The sequence below is a fragment of the Phyllopteryx taeniolatus genome, chromosome 21 (assembly GCF_024500385.1).
Source record: "Phyllopteryx taeniolatus isolate TA_2022b chromosome 21, UOR_Ptae_1.2, whole genome shotgun sequence".
In the NCBI taxonomy this organism is placed as follows: Eukaryota; Metazoa; Chordata; class Actinopteri; order Syngnathiformes; family Syngnathidae; genus Phyllopteryx; species Phyllopteryx taeniolatus.
This window is the reverse complement of record NC_084522.1, coordinates 8540134-8561274: the sequence shown is the minus strand read 5'-3', so window position 1 is coordinate 8561274 and position 21141 is coordinate 8540134. Positions and strand designations below refer to the sequence as shown.

The window sequence follows — 21141 nt, the reverse complement described above, 5'->3', positions numbered from 1 at the left end:
AACGGCCAAATAAAGGAGATCTATTGGACTGCAATGGAATCATGATCCTGTCAGTGTGAAAAATTCCACCGGAGAGGATAAAAGAAGACGTTGAACCTAAGCTCCGAGACCAGCAGGCAGCAATCCCGCAGAACAGATCCCGTGCTGACCAGCCTAAGAGCTCCCCCTGCTACATGCTTGACTAAAAGAAGGCCTTGAACTGTGGGTACAAAGAGACAATGTGAAAACGAACAGATGCAAGATAAGACCCCTCTGCCTGGAGAGAACATCAGTAGAGACAGGGCTTCTGATCAATACAAAGAAGACAGAGCTCATGAAGATCAACGCAATTGGCAACATAATAGTCACGCTCAGTGGCGAGCCCATCAGGCAGGCGGACTCATTTGTCTTCCTCGGAAGATGTGACAGAGACATCATGGTCAGGATTGGTGTGCTACAGGCAGCTTTCACCATGCTCTGGGCCACCAGAGAAATTACAACAACAACAAAACTATCTCTTCAGCTCTGCCACCAAGTCAGTTCTGCTGTATGGATGTGAATGTGAATGGATGTCAGCAGAGGACAAAAAAAAAAATAATGCAGCATAATGTTCAGGGTTTTGGCGGCCTTGTCACCACAGGATGAAGCTTGTTCAGCAGAGTTCTCGACATGGGGGCGATCGATCTTTTGGCAAATTTGTCGGGGTGTGACTTGTTTGGCAGAGTTACAGACTGGGTGTGATCAGTTGTTCGCTCACTTGTCAATGGGAGATTGGCTCAGCAAATTTAACGATGGTGGGGTGTGATTGTTTATTCTCTGAAGTTATCGACAGTGGCTATGATCAGTTATTCCACAAGTTTGTCAATGGGAGTGGGGTTGTTCAACAAAGTTATTGACAAAGTTACCAACAGTGGGCACAATCATTCTTCAGTGGAGTTTTCATATTTTCCCCTTGCTTGCTTTGTTTTTTTCCTGGTACCCGGGCTTCCTCCCATATTTCCAAAACGTGCATGTTAGGTTCATTGAAGACATTTTCCATAGGTCTATATGTGCACTGCTATTGGCTGCTAAACAGTCCATATGAGGTTTGACGCGAGACCCGTTTAAAGTTAAAAACTGGGCTGGTTCTGCAAAATTGTCAGTGGGCCGGTTTGTTCTGTGAAGATTGTGGGTAGGATAGCTTTGTCATCCATGCAAAGGTGAATCATAAGTGGCAAGGTTGTTTTGCAGGTTGTTCGTCAAACTGTTTGACAATTGTTGTTCTGCCAACTTGTTTACGGGAAGTCAAAGTTGGGGGGGGAGGCTTGCTCTCTTTGTAATAGCTTGGTGCACTACCTGAAGGCTTTGCTCCCACGGGTCCTCATGTATTAGCTGATGTCATGTTGCTCTTTAGACAGCAAACTAATCAGCAGAATAAAGAGTACATCTGCTGGGTGCAGCCAAGTGCTGCACTCTATTTTGCCTCCATTGCTTCCAGGGCTAAATTTGCACACAAGCAAACAAATGGCCTTGCAAAGTATGACTTTTTTTGTTACTATCCTAAAGAGAAGGTACTATGAGGCTAACTTGCGTCAAGGTTGAGCTGTAACACATCCTCTCCATGGGACTGAACATCATAGTGACAAGGGCTGATGGAATCCTGACACTAAAGTAAGGAAGACATTGAAATAGGAAAAGAGTGTGTACGTGTAGCGCACGAAGAAGTGCCTCGTGCTATTGTTCAGCTCACAAGGGCCGCATTCATTTACTCAGCTCTGTTCAATGTCACATATAGATTCAGATCTTTTGGAAATCTCTTTCTCTCAGCTTCTCTGTGGTGTTCAGTCTCTTAATAGATATTGATTCAGTTTTAGGGACATACTGTAGCGTTCCATCTGCATTTGCTAACCTCATCTGCCTCTGCACTCTCGCTTTCCAGATGACACTGGTTTCAAAGTGTGCATGTGTGTGCGTGCATGTTTCGCACACACGATTTGCCATTGGTTGCAGGCTCCATCCCCCAATTATCATTCACGCCTTTTAATTATTACTGGAGCCTGATATTCACAGGATTCGAACTCACGCCAAGGCGGGAAAGATATTATCAGTTACGGAAAGTTGTTTGAGCATTTACTAGATGTTCTTGATATCCAGCTAAAGGTCCTTCATATTAGTCCTCACTGGAAATACACTTCAGCACAGTAGTAAAACAACTGTGTCCACTTGTAAAGGTTTTTCAACGACTGCCTTCCACTACTGTATAACATTTCTGCACACGACTAGGAAAACTTTGGCATCCCGGTAAGACAACTACTTGTTACTGGTGAGGCAAAACTGTGCGGTAGTTGACATTTGCACACAAGTAGAACTACTAGTGAAGTGCTACATGTTGACTAGAATGATGCTGCTATAGTAGAATTTTATAATGTCACTAGTACTCCTATTAGCACACACTTGTCAGCTAGTGCACATTTTGCCTCACTAGTTACATAAAGTTGTCCTACTCGTATGCCCAAGTTGTCGTAAAATTACCACTTACACCAATCCACACCAAATTGGATCTGCATATATATCTATTATAACAGGATACATGAAAAAGTCCCATGCACCAAATGCACCAGAAAATCAGAAAATTAGTTTCAGTTTGACAGAATTTCAAAAAGTTTCAGTTTTCATAGAAATTAGCCTGTGATACCAGTTTCATCAATCAGCAAAAAATTGGGTGGACATGTACAGGATATAATAATACGACTCACAGAAACTGCTGTATGATCCATGCACGAATTGGAATAGGAAGTCATTCATTTTGTTTTGGAGCAGCCATTTCGGGGCAAATTCAGGGCTCATGTTTTGGCAAATGCTTACAAGGGAATTTCCGCAAATCACCGCAGCAAGGAGCAGTAAACACACACAAAGTGGAACACACTTGTCTTGTATACACACACACACACACACACACACACATACATACACACGGGCTCATTGCCTACATGCATAGAAGCAAAGTGAAGGTGGACGGCCTCTAATTGGGCCTTTTCGTGCGGCCGTGTGAGCGGTCCGATGGCTGTCATTATGTGCTCATTCACTTACAGACACAAGGAGGGGGTAATCAAATGGAAGTCGGCGCGTTGGGCTGACGTCCCGGCACGGACAATCTCGCTCGCCGAAAATTAGCTAATTGTGTCGGACGGCACCTCCGTCTAAAAAACGATCGACCCATTTCCAGCCATCACTCACGTGTCACCAGATGGTTAAGCAGCAATGTGATTGGATGATTGGCTGTCACTCAGGCGCCATTATTTATTCATGTCCAGATTTTTCAAACAGGTGGCATCATCTAGCGGCGAGCCTAGATGTATTTATTACAAATGGTGATGCGGTCTGGTATTTTTTTTTCTTTGGACTGCAACTATTATAATTCTGTTATCGTATACATACATCTATGTATACAGTGCTATTGCTAGGGTTATTATTTTTGTCGTATTATTTTGTTGTGAAATGAAATTTAAAATCAGTATAATATATTATCATTAGACTGTCGTTATTTTAAGTCACTGATGGTGCAGTGGTACACTCGCCTGACTTTGGTGCAGCCAGCGGGGGTTCAGTTCCCACTCAGGGACGGTGTGAATGTGAGTGCGAATGGTTGTCCGTGTGTATATGTGCCCTGCGACTGACTGGCGACCAGTTCAGGGTGTAGTCCGCCTTTCGCCAGAAGTCGGCCGGGATAGGCTCCAGCATCGCGTGACCTTAACCAGGATAAGCGGTGTTGAAAATGGATGGATGGATTATATAAATATATCTACAATAATATAATATGTAATAATTCTGCTAATATGGCATATTTTACAGTTATACTATTACTAATATTAGAAATATTTTTTAGTGTATACTTGGTAAACTATTAGTTGATAGTCCATCCATCCATCCATTTTCTGAGCCGCTTCTCCTCACTAGGGTCGCGGGCGTGCTGGAGCCTATCCCAGCTGTCATCGGGCAGGAGGCGGGGTACACCCTGAACTGGTTGCCAGCCAATCGCAAGGCACATACAAACAAACAACCATTCACACTCACATTGACACCTACGGGCAATTTAGAGTGTTCAATTAACGTGCATTCTTTTGGGATGTGGGAGGAAACCGGAGTGCCCGGAGAAAACCCACGCAGGCAACATGCAAACTCAACACAGGCGGGGCCGGGGATTGAACCCCGGTCCTCAGAACTGTGAGGCAGACGCTCTAACCAGTCGGACACCGTGCCGCAATTCTGATTCCTTAGTGTACTATTACTTTGTATTGCTATTTCTTACAATATATTATTTATTTTATTCTTTGATTTGATTTGCAACACAATATCTACAACGGCATGGTGGTTAAAATAAAATTAGTAGTATGAATAGTATTTTAGCATTTATTTGATATTATGTATAACGTAGTCCAAAATTAAGATTTTCAAAATGAATGAGCCATAATAGCAAAATTCAATTATAATGTTTACCATTCATCATGTTGTATTATTTACTTTATATTTCATTTGCAGCACAGTAAATACAACAGAGTGTTGGTTTAATTAGAATGTGTATGATGAATAAATAAATAGATAGATAAATGGCGTTTATTTGATATATCATATTCTACGCGGACATTGACATGGTGAGACTTTAATAATGAATGAGTCGTAATGGCAAAATTATATATCATTATGAATCATTATATAACTGATTGTTTGGCCTTAGCGAGGTCTTCGAAAGACCAGAAAGTAGTTGAAATGAGTTGGCCTGATTGAAAAAAAACAACCTGATACTTTTTTTTTTTGTTTTGACGATTTTATGTAGCACGTCTTTTTGCAGTACAATTAACTACAGAAACGTGAACTTTAGCCTGTTCTTTATGCGGGCTAAGGTTGCCCGGAGTTTCTTACCAACTTCTCTGACAGCTAACCCTGTGACAAATTGTTCACACAGCGCACATAAAACATCAAGATAGCAACACTATAAAGCCAGACTCCTGGTCGCTGCAGGGATGAAGGTGCAGTTGCTGCGTAATAATACAGTAAAGACCGTGCGAGATGTTCACAGCTTTTTGCCCCCCGGTCCTTTGTTTGATCTCATCGAGCATTAGCAACACGCTAGCATGGGTCCAAACACATCTTCACAGCTGCCAGATGTCGTCGGATACAACCTCTTTATCCTCCCCCCTTCTCTTGCTGCCCCCATAAATACGGATAATTGCGTTTAATTACACCAGCGCCGAGGTAACCACGATCGAAGCTTTATTAGAGATGTTCATCAACCTGTCTTCGTAAGGTTGCACCGGGGCGTTGTGTGAAAGTTATTTGCTGACAACGTGGGCAAATAATGCAACCATCATTATAAAATTGTGTAGTACAGCAAACCGAGATAATAAGTCATTGATGCAATTAAATAACAGTGGTTGACGCCCCCCCACAAAATTGTTTAGAGTTTCCTATATTAATAGTTTAAACTTTAAATATACCGCAAACTGTGATCCCAAAACACTTTTTTTTGTAAGCTGCAAAACTAATGGGACTTCTGTCATTTGTTATCTTGCGCTTTTAATAGCCATACAGCACAGCAAAAAACATACACATGCGGCAGACTCCCCGTAACTTCCGCTAACAACCCAGGCTAAACTTAGCTCCCCTCTGACATGTACATAAACGCCATTACCCAACATCAATAGCAACCCACAGTTATCATTTTTAAGCGGCAAGCCTTGCAGAAGCTATATATTGGTACAAAGTAGCTCCATTTGGTGGCTATATCAGATACAAATTTGACCAACTCCAACTTGTCTGTCCTCCTTTTGTTCGACATTTTGTGATCATCTTTAAATAGCGGGCTTCTAAGCTAACCCCTCTAAGGCTTTTTGTGGGAAATGTGTCGCATTTTTTTTTAAGCAGTGACTCGCTCGTCGCTGCATTTATCTTCTCATTTAAAAGCCACACATCCAATATGGCCGTTATCTCTTTGAGTGTGTGCTTGTGTGTGTGTTTGTGTGTCTGTCTGTCTTTCTGTCTGTGTGTGTGTGTGTGCGCGTGTGTGTTTGTGTGTCTGTCTGTCTTTCTGCCTGTTTGTGTGTGTGTGTGTGTGTGTGAGTGAGTGAGTGAGTTCAGTTCATTGTGGGGCATTATAATAATTTGCTTTTGAGCACACATCTGAATGACAGCTCGGCGCATACTTTATTAAAAGTGAAGGGAGGCAGACGTACTCCCACTGTCAATACCGCTAATATATCACAAATATTAGAGCTGAAAGCACTAAATGTCACGTCTTCTGAAAGGAAAAAAATCATTACAAACTTTTGCCGACCGCTGAAAAAGTTTTCCAGCGGAGCTTTTCAATCTGTTTGAGATGGATGTGTATATTGATGCGAAAGATGTGTGACTAAACCCATCATCATTTCATGATCTCACAATACTCAATAATCAAAAAAGCAGCTACAAAAAAAATCTCTTTATCTCTCTGAAACCACTTTTCCTAAACAAGTAAGAATAATAATCTTTTATTGTCATGAACATGCATGCATGCACACGAAATTTGTTCTCTGCATTTAACCCATCACAGTGAACACATACACATGTTAGTGGAACACACTGGAGCAGGGGGCAGCTGAAGCGCCCGGGGAGCATTTCGGGGTATCAGTGTCTTGCTCAAGGACACCACAGCCGTGAGTCCGGGGATGTTGGCGGATGGTCCAGTCGGGGTTTTGAACCTAGGTCCCCCACGGTGGCAGGCGATGATCTTAACCATTGGGCCACGGCTGCCCAATGGTTATGCATTCATAAAAAAACAAAAAACACTTACAATAATGTGACAATACAAGTATTTGTATTGAAAACCCAAAAAAATGATTCACTGAGAATGGTTTTGAGAGATACTTTTAGGGATCGTGGCCATCCTGGAATTGGAAAGGGAGATGGCAGCTATGGAAACAGTTCTCCCGCAATCCCCCCGAGGCTTGGTTCCAGTTAAGCGGCAATGGATGCAACAGTAGACGGTTCGCTACGTACCTTGAGTTTAAGTTTGAAGGTTATTTTTCGGTACACATTGGGTACAGTGAGGGAACAAAGTACAGAAATAAACACATAAGTGTGTTTATTTTGTGTAAACAGGAACACTCCTAATGACATTTAATATGAGACAAACAACTGCAAACTGCTGGTCGTAAATTCTCCCCCCAAAATGAAGGAAGGATTCGCTAGTGCAGTGATTCCACACCACTCCACAAAAAAACAAAATATCCAAGTCCACTTCATTCATTGTCAGCCGCCACTGTGTAAAATTAAAATCGCTGATCAGGACGTACGCTAGCCAGAGGCTAAGCTGCACTGTATTTGTTTGCAACACACCTCTGAACCATACCGAAAACATCTGAATGCTACCGTAATGTATTTGTACATCTCGGGTTGAAGGAGCAGCTCTGAGAGGTAGGAAGGGGCCAGGCGGTTGTGGAAGCATTTGAAAGCGAGAAGGAGTACTTTGAACTTGATGCATGGTAGGATGAGAAGGCAGGGAAGGTTCTGGGGCAACAGGGGGGGGACATGCCTCTGCAGGGGAAATGTGTGCGTGAGTTGTGAATGTATTGGAGTTCAGTAAGCACTTTTGGAGGATGAGCTTTAAACCTTTGACAACACCACAAAAATAACAAACAAAAAACAGGAATAAGTATAGTAAATACTGTTAACTTTTTAAAGAAGTACAAAACTCAAAGGTGAGGCAACATTGGATTTGCTGTATTAGCTGCGTTTTAATTTCTTTTCATTTTTTTTTTCATTTCCTAGCATGGAAATACCATGAATCCCGCCTGTTAGTGTTGCTGTATGCTCTGTTGCTACTCTGTGCGTGGTAGAGTAGCCGTTGTTGGATGGTTTATACTGCATAACCTTTACAGTAATATTTTTAAAATTTTGTTTGGTAGTGTGCTTAGAGATTTTTCTAATATGGCACAATAAAGGTTGAATTGAATAGGAAGGAGGATTGCATGTAAACCTATGGGGAAGTTTCCATTCAGGCAAACTAAATTCAATATTGTTAACCAGATATAGGCGGCGTATCAGAGGAGCTGCAATGGAAATCCAGTGAGACTGCACTTTAAAAAAAAAGTTAGTAATACATTTTGACAAATATTAAATTAGAGTGAACTTCAGCAATTTATGAGTCTAACAGACCAAAATAGTTTTTTTTCCCCCTGTAAGATTATTGAAAGAACAGTTGAGGAAATGAACACCCCTAATTTGAATATTCCTCCAAATGTGATACATTTCACGGGAAATGCATTCGAACGGATTTTCTGCTGGATTCATCCGTCACGCGTGTTAAATGGATCTTGCATGCGTTCTTGCGCATTTTCTTCACATATCTGTTCTGTTGAGGGGGAAAAAAAAAAAAAAAAGTCGACTCATCCTTAATCCAAGTTGGTGCTGACGGAGGTGCAAAAACTTCCCAAGTCATTGAATCGCCTCTGCTCTTTTTCTTCACGTCATCCATCTCACTAAAAGCTGGGAAAAGCATGGGCACCGTTCTTACTTTTCTTCCATCGTTCCTTTATTATTTTTGTTCCCGTAACTGTAATTGCTTATCTAGGGAGAAATACAAGTCCAGGTAAACACTTGCCTGAGTGTGTGCGGTGGGGGTGAGATGACTGCAGCCCGGACACTCCGTATCTATGTGCGTGTGACAAATGCAGATCGGTCTACAGATGGGCCATAAAAGCAGCAGCTTGTAATGAAGCGACTGAGACCGGAATGATGGTTATGGTGGACTGGAGAGGAGTGCGGGGAAGGGGGGTGTAAGGGGTGAGGAAGTGTGAGGCAGAGATGGAAAGATGGAGGGAGTAATTAGAGAGGAAGAAAAGGTGAAGATAAATAATTGAGGGCGCGCAGCAGTAAACCACCGAGAAAGAGTTTGGCATGGCTGCTGGCGACCGAATAAAGTGTCGTGATGGAACTATGAAATATCCACAATAAACTCAGGCGTACAGATCAAAGACAGATTTACTTTCACAACGTAATGATACAGTGAATCCCCACTTTATCCCCGTTGATGGTGTTCTATACAAAACTTTTTTTATTATTATTTTACTCGTCGCCTCGCTTTAAAAGCATTGCTATTAAAAAAAAAAAAAAAAAAAAAGCACTTAAATTTATTGAAACACGCTTTAAACTACAGTGGAACATCGCATATTAGAAGTCAACATTTGTGAATTTACCTATTCACAGCCTATCCCACTTTTTTTATGTGGAAACCCCTGCTGCTTCTTGTTTTTGTTTTCTTTGTAACCAATCCCCTGCTTATTCGCAATTTTCTTGCGGCACCTGATCCTCTGCTTATTATAATTTTCTCAAAATATAAAAAAAATCATGGTAATTATAAAATGAGTGTCAATTATTCGTGGCTTTTTGGTATTCACAGTCGGCCTGATCCATATACCCCAGCGATAGCGGGCATCCACTGTATTTCTTTGTGCCTGTCCACACTCTCTCATGCTGTCAAGAAGGCATCACTTTGAGGAAACAAAAACAGTCTTTTGCACTGGTGTCCAAATTAGAAGCAAAGTGTGCTTGCTTCAAGTTGTTTATCTGTCATTCCCGGTTGAAGTTTACTGTTAAACATTGCACAGTATATTTAAACGCATAACATTTTCAACCCAAAAACTATAATAACAAAAGGCAAAATTCCGTCAACATTAGCCTAGAAATTTGCGTAGATTTTACAGTAACAGTCAACAGTCAAACACACAGGGAGCAGTAACACATACAGAGTACTACAATACTCACAGGCATACTGTATATTCTCTCACTGGAGATTACATTTCTTCTTCTTGCTGCTGAACAGAAGGCATGCAACTCTAAATTTAATCTTGCCTATACAGTATAATGTGAACGCCTGTAAAAAAAATATGCAATCTAACAGGGGCATTGTAGATAAACCGTAATATAGCGGGGGTTCAATGTCTTGTAAGAGAATAGGAATGAGAGAGATCAAACAACTGGAATGAGGGAATGTAATTTCATGGAACCCTGAATGAAAAAGTGATGAAAGAATGTGGCGATAGCTCGTGTGTGTGTGTGTGGTATTAAAGGTGTCTCTGATAGGACGACAAACCACCACTGGCATCCCAATGCTGCGGGGGTACAAAATCAATAGGCCAACAAGTCGCAACCCGACATCCAATCATCCAGGGGCAGCCACGATGATGGATGACCCTGCATGTGTGCGTTGAGATAAGGGGGTCAGCGAAGGGTCCACAGCGACGGCATTCCCGCTAAAAGACTCCACAGAGAAGCTCGAACTGAACTAATTACTGTCCATAAAAGTATGTCATTTCCTTTTTTTTTTTTTTTTTTTTTTTTTTTTTTTTACGGTTTTGTCTGCAGCCGAGACTCGTTTGGGGGGAAATTTATCCCGGCATTAAGTCAATTACGTCCTCCTTTTCTCCTTTCCCAAAAAGTTTTAAGTGCGGCGGCCCTCATTAGCGGAGTAATGGATGCTATTCATATCGAGGAAGCTTTTCGGGAAAGGATGAGGGACGTCTCGCGCGAGTGATGAGTGTCTCCCTGGCAACAATAGCGAGGCGTCTCGGCGTTAAATGAGCGATCTAGAAGTCATTAATTTGCATGATGGCGATCAATCGTCGCCGCCCACTGGCTCCTCGGCGGGGGTGGGGGTGGGGGGGTCCTGTACTTACATCTATTACCATGTAATTAAACAACTGTTACATAGTAATTAACCATTGACATGTACATTAATAGTGAAGAACAACACTTGCATTCGTTTATTAAAACAAGCCCTCATTAGAATAGCTTACATCGAGTACTGAAACGCCATTAAAATAGGTTCTTTCAATTTACATAGACCATAAACTTGACTTATTCGGCTTTAAAATCATATTTCCCCATTGAAATGAATTGAAATGCCATTAATCCATCCCAGCTTCCCCAAAAAGCACCACATTTTGGGAGGGGTTACGTTAAAAATGGCTGAAAGTGAATCGGTGACTGTCGCTTTTTTAATTTTTTTTTTTTAAGTCATTTCATTTGTGCTTTAGCATTAGACAAGCTTGCTTGTAACTCCAATTTTTGCTCGCAACACAAAGCGTAAAATTGACCAAGCAACTGTTCGTAACTGAAAAATAAAAATTCTAAGTTGGGCCATGAGTAAATCATGGTACTACTGTACAAGCTAACCTTGCCCGTACTGGAATGACTGAGGCTAACGGCCATGCTCACTGCGGCATGTTTAGAATTAATAAGGTGATAGATGTGAAGTATTCCTGTAAACTAGAAATGGTTAAAAAAAAAAAGAAGCTCAAAACAGTTCTCATGACACATCATTGGGCTTCTTTGCACGGTGTGTCCGCCAATCACAGGTACTGAGACAAACTGGCCTTGCTCGTAACAGTACAAACGTCAGCATCAAAATGCATCTGTGAACTAGGAATTCGAAAAACAACGCTAACGACAAAGCTACGTGCTTTTCTTAACTGAAGGGTTCAACCAAAATTACTGAGACACACTAGCCTTGCTTATATGACACTAACGTTAGCTCTGGTGTCCGTGCTCATTGCAACGTGTTTTACATTAAGATTCTTCTCAAATCGGAATGCTTATAGTGCTAACAACACAAGTATGCCTCTATTAATGTTGTGTGCTCACCGTGCATGCAACAACGGTGTGACTGTTCTACTTCTGTCCTATAGGTGTCTTTAAACTGTCAAAACAAATAAAGAACAAGGGATTTTCCACCATCTATGGATGAGGAAGGCTAATGCTAAAATTGTTCACAACACACAAGTCTGGCTCGAACTAGAAAAGATTGACACTAACGTTAACCATGGTGTCCGTTTGCAATAAGGTGATGTGGTTGGTTTTGAGTGCTGTGGCGATAAGCACAAGCCTTAACCACTAATGCTCCCTCGCAAGAGAGCTTCAGAGATCACCCAGCATCCTCTTTTCTTTCCCCAAAACAACCCATCTGTCTCCCTCCCAGTTGCCCCCTCAATCATCCCCCCACTGCACCCCTTCGGCGCCCCGCTGCCCAACCTCCCTAAATCCAATGTGTCTGCACACTTTCATCGTTGTATCAATCATGCTAAAACTGTAAGAGCGGCGCTGGTCCCTGTTCTCCCATCAGTCTCCTGCTTTATAGCTCGTAGCATCCTCCCTCTCTCTCTCCCTCTCTCTCTCTCTCTCTCTCTCCGATGCACATCTAGCCTACGGAAAGTGTGTATACAGTACGCATCTCCCAGCAACATATGCACCAGTAAATGCATCTTGAGGGAGAAACATTAACTTTAATCTCAGCGCAGCTCCATCTGATAATTTACATCTGATTTGGATACATTTTGAGTTTTGTGGAGTTTTGCAGTGGGGAATGTATTCTTTATACTGTATGGTGTATACAGTAAAAATACATACATACCCCCAGAAACTGCGTCTGTCCGGACTTTGACAATTCAGAACTTTAAAATTCAGCTCCCGAAGCTAGCTTCACTTATCCATCCATCCATCCATTATCTGAGCCGCTCCTCCTCACTGGGGTCGGAGGCGTGCTGGAGCCTATCCCAGCAATCATCGGGCAGGAGGCGGGGTACACCCTGAATTGGTTCCCAGCCAATCGCAGGGCACATATGAACAAACAACCATTCGCACTCACATTTACACCTACGGGCAGTTTAGAGTTGTCAATTAACCTACCATGCATGTTTTTGGGATGTGGGAGGAAACCGGAGTGCCCGGAAAAACGTGTTTTGCCACGCAGGGACGGGCAAAACATGCAAAATCCACACAGGCGGGGCCGGGGATTGAACCTCAGTCCTCAGAACTGTGAGGCAGACGCTCTAACCAGTTAACCTCCGTGCCGCCTAGTTTCACTTAGTGTCATAAAATTCAGTAGGTGTGATTAGACCTCCAAAAAAGTCTCAAGAACCCATACCTGGAAAGACACAGGAAGAATATACGGTACATATATACTCACGGAAAATGCTTTTACCGGGCACCTTTTGAATATTCATAGCCCGAAGCCAGATCGATCTTGCAACATGAAACTTGGTAGTTGTCTATTATTAGTAGACCCACAAAAAAGTCTCAATAACCTATGTCCAAAAGATACAGGAAATCTGCCATTTTGGTTTAAAAAAGACAATATGTCATGTTGGCCATTTTCTGGGTTACTTCAAAGATGGACTCCCTGAGAGAGATTTTGTCCGATTGCGACAAAATTGACCAAATCGCTACTATGTGAAACATTTAAAAAATAATAATAATAATAATTGCTCGTGGGCGGAGAATGGTGGCAAAGTTTGATGACTTACCATAAATCATTTGAAAAGGAAGTCCCCACTGCAGCCACAAGTTGTTGATCTGACCACCGTTTCAGAGCTACTTTTCCCTCCCCTTCCTATTTTCCCATCTTGATGACATCTGACATCTTTGACTTGCGCCGAGGGATTCTGCTTTTCATAATGGTGCCTGCTCTCAGAAGACCATTTGCATTCAACATATCCTGCACCTTGACAGTGCTGAAATACTTGTCAAGGAGGGGGAAGAAGAGTCAGTTCCGTCCCAGCGACTGCGCTTTCCTCGACGACTGAATCTAAAAACTTCAATAACATTTCTTGGCATCCGGCCGCTACGACCGGAGAGCACACAAATGCTCTCGCAGGACGTGGTGGTCCGTGCTGGCAGAGACGGCGGGACATGACTGCGGCAAACATCTGCTCGTCTTCACGGGCCTTGACTCCTGTTGGCAGAGTGTGAAAGTCTCACTTCCCGCAGGGCCTCATGCATGGCACTTATCAGAACAATCGAGATGAATTGCTAATTACCATTATAATCTTATGCTATACCACCAGGATACACTTGATTTATAACTGCTTCAATTGTAAACATGGTCCAAATATTGTTATTCGTTTTTTACCAATTACATTGTAGCGGACATGACACAGCGGATCCCCACGGTTTGATAAACTGCAGCCTTCGAAGCCGCCCTGCTGTGACACTCCCACAACAAGACGCTTTGGACCCTAAAATAATTAGCAGGTCCCCTCGAAATCTTGGTTTACAGTCATCAAAGAGTCCTTTCTTCCTTTGAACTCACAACAGGCCAAAAGGGACCGATCGACGATGGGATGCAAATACAGCAACAAGCGATTTGCTTAATATCCAAACGTGCGCGCAAGGCGCCAGGGCGGATTGATGTTTAACCAAGGAAAAATGTCTGTTTTGATATTTCACGAACACTGCAGAATTATTCCAAATGTATGCCTTGATGTTTGTGTCACTGTGTCAACTTTACAAACGCAGCTGTGAGATTTTGAGGATTGTTTGTCTTGATTTGACTCCCAGCAGCATGAAATGTGATTTGAATCGTAAGCAGTTGATTTGCCAAAACTAAAGTATAAACATTTCATGTCCTTGACCTGTGAGTAGAGAGAGTACCGAATTGAGGTTATTTTATATTAATATATGATTTTAAGCCCATTTGATCAAATTTGTAGACAAGATTTAAGATGATGGGTGTGGTCTTCTCCGTCACTCTTTGACACGCCCGTGGCGCTCGTGTGTTTTCCTGCTCTTGTGTTTTTTCTGTCCTCTTGTCTTGCTGGCAGCTCGCCAGCCGGGCTGACCTTCGGCCACCCCTCCCCCCCTGCCCTTTCTTTGTTCGGCCATGGCTCGGTAACCGTGGGCCTTGGGTATAGAGACCCGATTTCCCAGCCTCTCCGTGGGCCACCACTAGGCGATCAGAGCAGCTACTGCGAAGGTACGCTTCCAGCCAAGCGGGATCACTCTGAAATTGCTAGCGAGCCACGCAAAAAAGGCAGGAAGAGAGACGGTCCTGTTCTCCCAAGAAGGCGTGACGCACAAGAATTTTTCTTCTTCCGCCTCTTTCCTTTTTGTTTTACTTTTCTACATATGTTTTTCTTCTGCAACTAAATCTGTTGCCTTGCTTCCTGAGCTACTTCCAGAGAGAAACTACGACCCACCATCTTGAGCCTATGGTCGTGAGTAGACGCGGCAAAACATTTGCCAGACTACAACATTAGTGCCTAATCATTTTGGGGAAATTACTAGCTCCAGACAAAATCTCAACTTTGTCCTCTCTCACTCTCTCTCCCGTCCGCACTGGACACAGCAAATGCTCACGTTTCCCACTTTAGTCCAACGCACGATGTTCTATTTCCCTTCTCGTGCACCTATTTTCCTTCTTTTTACGATTATTAGTGTCCTTTTCTTTCGTTAGTTAGAACCCTTTGTGCTTCCCTCTAGATCCCTTGTAGATATTAAATATACTATAACATTCAACTTGGTTGTATTTTGTGTGTGTTCTGAGTTTAAGTAGGCCTCTGTCATCTAGAACTCAAAATATCAGAAAGTGTAGCAACCTTCAAATTACGAGTCTGATAAAAAGGTTTCTCGTCACTTTCCCTAAATTGTATCCACATAAAAAGTGACGTGGAGCCCCTTTAGTAGGTATCATTAGTTTCATTTTAACAATTAGACTTAAAATTACGGTAAACCGGAAGTAAGTGTCGCGGCCATCTTATTCTTTTCTCCTAAATTAGTTACATTTTTATTTGAATTATATACGCTACAACAATGAACCCCCCTTTATTGCAGGGAATAGGTTACAGATAAGGGAAAATCTACAACATAGCGAGACTATGATTAATATTTTTAAACAGTACTTTTAGCCCTCCCATATGCTTTAAACATTTCAATGTATTAAAACACACTCTAAATGATTCCTGGGCACTTCTTATGTTCTCACTGTCAAAAAACGGGAAATGTATAATGTATAACATCACTTTATGGAAATGTAATTGAGACGCTCTTGCTCACACAGATCTTCAAATAATAAGCGTTCTTGCTTCATGCTGTTCCCAGTTGAAATTTAACAATTGAATATTATCAAACACACCAATATTTAACCAAACCATATAACATCGTCTAATATTAGTCGGATAGCTTAATGCTAAGGTATAATGCAGAACTCAATAGATGGGGTAGAGGAAATTAGCATTGATGTATGTAACATTCTGGAAGCACTGTTTCTCAAAACTGCTTCACATCTGTGTTGCATCAACTTGACCAACTTTTGGAAAGTCCTTTTTACCTCATTGAGTCAAAATGGAAGAGTCCCCTCTCCACCAGACTCCAAGTAGTTGCATGTGGATGTGTAGTTGTATACGCAGTGTTTCCGAATACTGCTTCACATCTGTGTGGCACAAAGTGGAACTTTTCCTCGAGCCCAGGAACAATATTTTACAGATAAAAATGCCGGGATTTACTTAATCTGTGCTCCTCCGAGTTCCATTCCAGTTGTCAACCACTTGTTAATTGAAATCTATAAACCCTCCAGCGGGATACATTGTGCACATCTATGACCATAAATTTGCAGATGCTCCGCCCGGCTAAACTGACTCCCTCTCTCGCCGTCTCTACCCGCAGAACTTCACAGTACGTCCTGTGGGAACCCCGGCGTCCCACCCAAAGCGGTGCTAAGCGGCGGCAGGCGTTTCGCTGTGGGGGACAGCGTGCGCTACAGCTGCGTGTCCGGCTACGTCCTGGACGGTCACGCCACGCTCACTTGCGTGCTCAATGCCGGGAACATAGCCGTGTGGGACTTCCCCGCTCCCGTCTGCCGAGGTACACGCCGCCGTCCAGCATGCTTGTGTATGCGTTCTTGCGGTTGTATTGAATGAATTGTGAGAAAGGCCGTTCACATGCACGTGTGTGCGTGTTTGTGGGCACGTGCGGGCAAGGGTATCTAGGATTGTTGTTGTCTTTGTTCGTCATGCCACAACTCATTTTACCCATGTTTCATGACACCTTTCCACCAAATTCCATTTGCTTGGCAGCATACACCTTTTGAAGGCCAAAAGGTTGTACGTGTTGTTTTGATCCAAGGAAAATAATTTTTATAAGAAGATCCTTATTTCTGACAATGGGTTAAATCACCAATAAATCAAGCAACTTTCTGAGGCTAGTCTCTTGCTTTGAATATTCTGAACTCGCGTATCATTGCCAATGTCGTATTGATGGCGTTGATGTAACTCAACTTCCTAGAGCAGACTTTCTGCTCTTCTATAGAGAGGGAATCAACAGCACCTCTGCAGGTCACACTCAACCCTAAAATAATCCAAACCATAATAATAACCCATAATCCCCTAACCCCCAAAAATTAATTGTAACCCACCTATTTCAACACACCCTAACCACTAACTCAATTCCCTAACTCTAATTCCAACACTAACCCTTTCAACCTTGAATGTTAACTCCTAATCTCTAAATGTAATCCCATGTGCCCAAACCATAGACCCTTAATACCTAATTTTAACCCAAACGTCTAACTATAACTCCAAATCATATCCCTAACCCCTAATCATAACCCCATACAACCCAACCCCTAACTCTCACCCAAAACCCAATGATGGGTCAACCCTGATACCAATCACTAATTCCTAATCCTAAACGCTAACCCTAAAAAACAACCCCTAATCCTTAACTCAAATCCTAACCCCAAATCTTCCAGCCCTGAACTTTAACCCCAATCCCTAAATGTAAACCTATGATCCCCAATCCCTAATCTTTAAACCAAACCCATAACCCTACAGCACACAACCTGTTTGATACTGATCAAAACCTTTGCTAATGCTTGTTTACTACACACTGTACTACTATATAAAAGTAAGAAAGTAACAGGCCAGTGTTATGGGAGATCATCCTTGCACACAAAGTATCTGCACATTCATTAGGTGTTATTTTGGCTCAAATACATGAGTCTACAACTCAAAAAAAAAAAACAACTAGAAGGCTTCCTGGACTCCCGCTGTGCCACCTCACCACTGAGTTTTGCCAACACAAAACCACAGTGGCACACAAACACAACCTCATTATAATGTGATTAAAAGTGACTAGTGATGACTGAGTGGCGTCAAACCAAATGCTCACGATGAGTCACCAGACAGCCCCTCAACATAACGGGACCCAAACATGGTTTTTGTGAGAGAATCTCAGCGTGAAACCGATTCCTGCTCTCGTTTATATCAACCCCCAAGACCCAGCTATCCTCGAAATGAGTCCATTAATTGCCCGCATTCATCCGAAGAACACAGTGGGCGTCGATCATCGAGACATGTTGCAAGTCCCGGTTTCACGGCAATAGCGGGGGGTCCGGTGGAGTTGCAGCACGGGGGGTGACAGAACCGCTTGAACTTGACAAAGTACAAATAGGAGCATTGCATGTTTCAATACATAGACAGTCTTCCATCTTGTAATTGAAGAAACCTAGAAGTGGCTGAGGAGGGTAAAGTGTTCATTCGGGGTTTCGTCTAATCGGGAACATTCACAATCAATTATCTGTCCCTCTATTTTCTGTAGCACTTGTCATTCATAAGCTCAGTTCACTCATAAGCACCATGGGTGAGCTGGAGTCTATCCCAGCTGACTTTGGGCAAGACGCACGGCGTCCACCCTGGACTGTTTGCCAGTCATTTACAGGGCACATACTGTACAGTCGGACAACAATTCTCACTCACATTCACATGGACAATTTAGAGCAGGGGTGTCAAACTTATCATCATCGCAGTCCACATACTAGTTACACGAAACCCCAAAATTCACCATCTCTAGAATATTACCTAACAAACAATCAAGAAAACATGAACATGATTTTAATGGATAAATTAGTCAGAAATGTGCCCTCCTAAAAGTATTTTCCCAAGTGTTTAATATATATAATGTATGAGTACTGAAGTCAATGGCATTTCCTACCGTATTCTAATTTATTGACATGTACCTGTATTCTTTATCGAAAAACAACGATTAGACAGTTTAGTGAGTTACTTGGTTGTCTTATAAGTGTACTATGTACAGTGTGTCTGTATTATATTACCCACTTGTGACCACACCAGAAGGAACACAATGAAAAAGGGGATTGAAGCATGAAATGGTAATGCACAGTTTAATTTTTTATAGTCTATTTCATTGTTAGTTATTTCTGTTTTTTTATGAAGTACCCTAGTATAGAGTGTTATTTTTCTAAATTAAAAAACATGTGACACAAATTTCTCTTGGTGTTTTTGGTGGGGCTAGAAAAGATTAATGACAAGATGATCTGAATGTTTTGAGGTGAGCGTGTCATGGAATGTATCAAACTTGTAAGTCAAGGCACCACTGTGAATTTATAATCGCTTCATCATTATTACGTATCGATAATTACCCCTGCATTTCCTTACTGAATGTGTTTCTAAGAATATGTTTAATTTCAAATCAGAAGTCACATAAAGAAACAACCAAGTATATTATGTATGTAACACAGTACAATTTTGGGGAGATTTGGTGAGGTGAATGCTTGTAATAGCTGTAAAATGTAAAGAAAAAAAATCAGTTTTGGTACAAAAAATAAAGTATACACACTTTGCTTTAGTGAGCTGCAAAATATGCTGTGGCAGATAAAAAGGTGAGATTTTCCAGTGAATAACGGAGGATAGGTATTAAAATGAAATCCCAAAAAATAATGATTCCTTAAAATACTTAAAGCGTGAACATATTAGGAGGTTGACTAACACCCGAGAATGTTTTACAGTACTTGGCTATTTGAAAAGTCCAAGTTAATATAGTTTGAAGACACATTATCTCAGTATTTATTTATACAACTGATAAAGGTATTAGTAAACCAATATACGTTCCACCGATGTCAAGTCTCTCTGCATGGCGACGGAAGGGAAAGTGGATGGGGGATGTTGGGAGGCAGGAAAAGCCACTTGTCATTGGCGGATTAGTAATGTCTCTGTCACTCTTGTCAGCGAGGCTAAGAGGGGTTAAGCTACCGCCGTGAACACAGGCCAGCGGGCGGCATGCTTTTTTTTTATACATTTGGTCATGCACTAAATTCAAGTTATGACCGGTACAACCCGGGTAATCTTTTTTTAGAATAAATAAATCAAACATGTTTTTGTGTGTGCTTGGAACACAAATCAGAATTTTCTTTGTTTTGCTGTCGCCATCTAGCGATACCGCTGTATGACCAGCTTTTTCACTTGAAGCTGATTGTTTTGTTGAACTTTTGTGCTTAACTTATGTTCCGTTATTTGCTGAAAAACGTACCTATTCGCTGTATTTGTACTCAGGCCGTACTTTGGCGCCATCTTGAGGGGAGTAGCTTCATTCCATCAAGCCGAAGCCTTATCTAATAGAAAAAAGTGCTTTGACGCCATCTTGTGGCATCGATAGTTACAAACCCTTTTTGTGTGGGCGTCCAATACCAGCGGGGAAAGTACTAAAAATGAAACATTGAAGCTAACCGTAAACATAAGTCATTCTTTATCTTTTTTTAACATCAGATATCTTTCTACATCTGCTATTACTTCTACAGTATATGTCCTAAATATTCAATGCGATGAATGATTTGTAACAAAAACATTTACATGGCTGTCCCGATCCATTATATATGTAATAAATGTTTGGTTGAGTTCATTAGAATCAGTCACTATTATACTTATTCTGCAATAGGGCTCCATTGCGTCTCATTAGTCACTTTCTACAGTACATAAAGGCCGGCTGCTCTGTACAGTCCCGGCTCTGGATATGGCTGCTGATGCTGTTGCCATGGCGGCGTGTGCTAATGAGATGATGTGCGGCAGCTGGAATCCTCTCACACAACCTGTTCATCAAACAGACGCTCGCAACCTGCAGCTGCTACTGTATTTCTTTCCACCCTTAGTTTGAATTTGCACAATTTTGGATTCAAAAGAAAAGAACGCTTTGGGGTTATAACCCTTGTGCAGTCAAAGTCATCAAAAGGCCTGAATGTTGGATCTGAAAGATTAACCTGAGTTATTATCCTGTAGTGTGGGGTGTGTTATTATTCCTCCTCAATTTGCTGGAAATCAGTTTGGCTAACAATCGTACTACTCCCAAGCCACCTGGGAGACATAGTCTCTCCAGCAGGTCCTGGGTCATCCCAGGGGTCTCCTCCCGGTGGGACGTACCCGGAACACCTCACCAGGGAGGCATCCAGGAGGCATCCTAATCAGATGCCCGAGCCACCTCATCTGGCTCCTCTCAATGCGCAGGAGTAGCGGCTCTACTCTGACCGAGCTGATGACCGAGCTTCTCACCCTATCTCTAAGGGAGAGCCCGGACAGCCTGCGGAGGAAA

General features: G+C 42.2%; 1 protein-coding gene across 6 annotated transcripts in view; it reads left to right on the top strand.

The window, feature by feature from the left end:
- The window catches only part of csmd3b (CUB and Sushi multiple domains 3b), a 386559-nt gene that overhangs the window by 174180 nt on the left and 191238 nt on the right, over positions 1 to 21141 (top strand). For all 6 annotated transcript variants that reach the window (XM_061760284.1, XM_061760282.1, XM_061760283.1 and 3 more), the window contains exon 6: positions 16429 to 16626. In XM_061760284.1, the coding sequence (XP_061616268.1) occupies positions 16429 to 16626 (198 nt within the window). The remainder of the gene's footprint in view (positions 1 to 16428; positions 16627 to 21141) is intronic.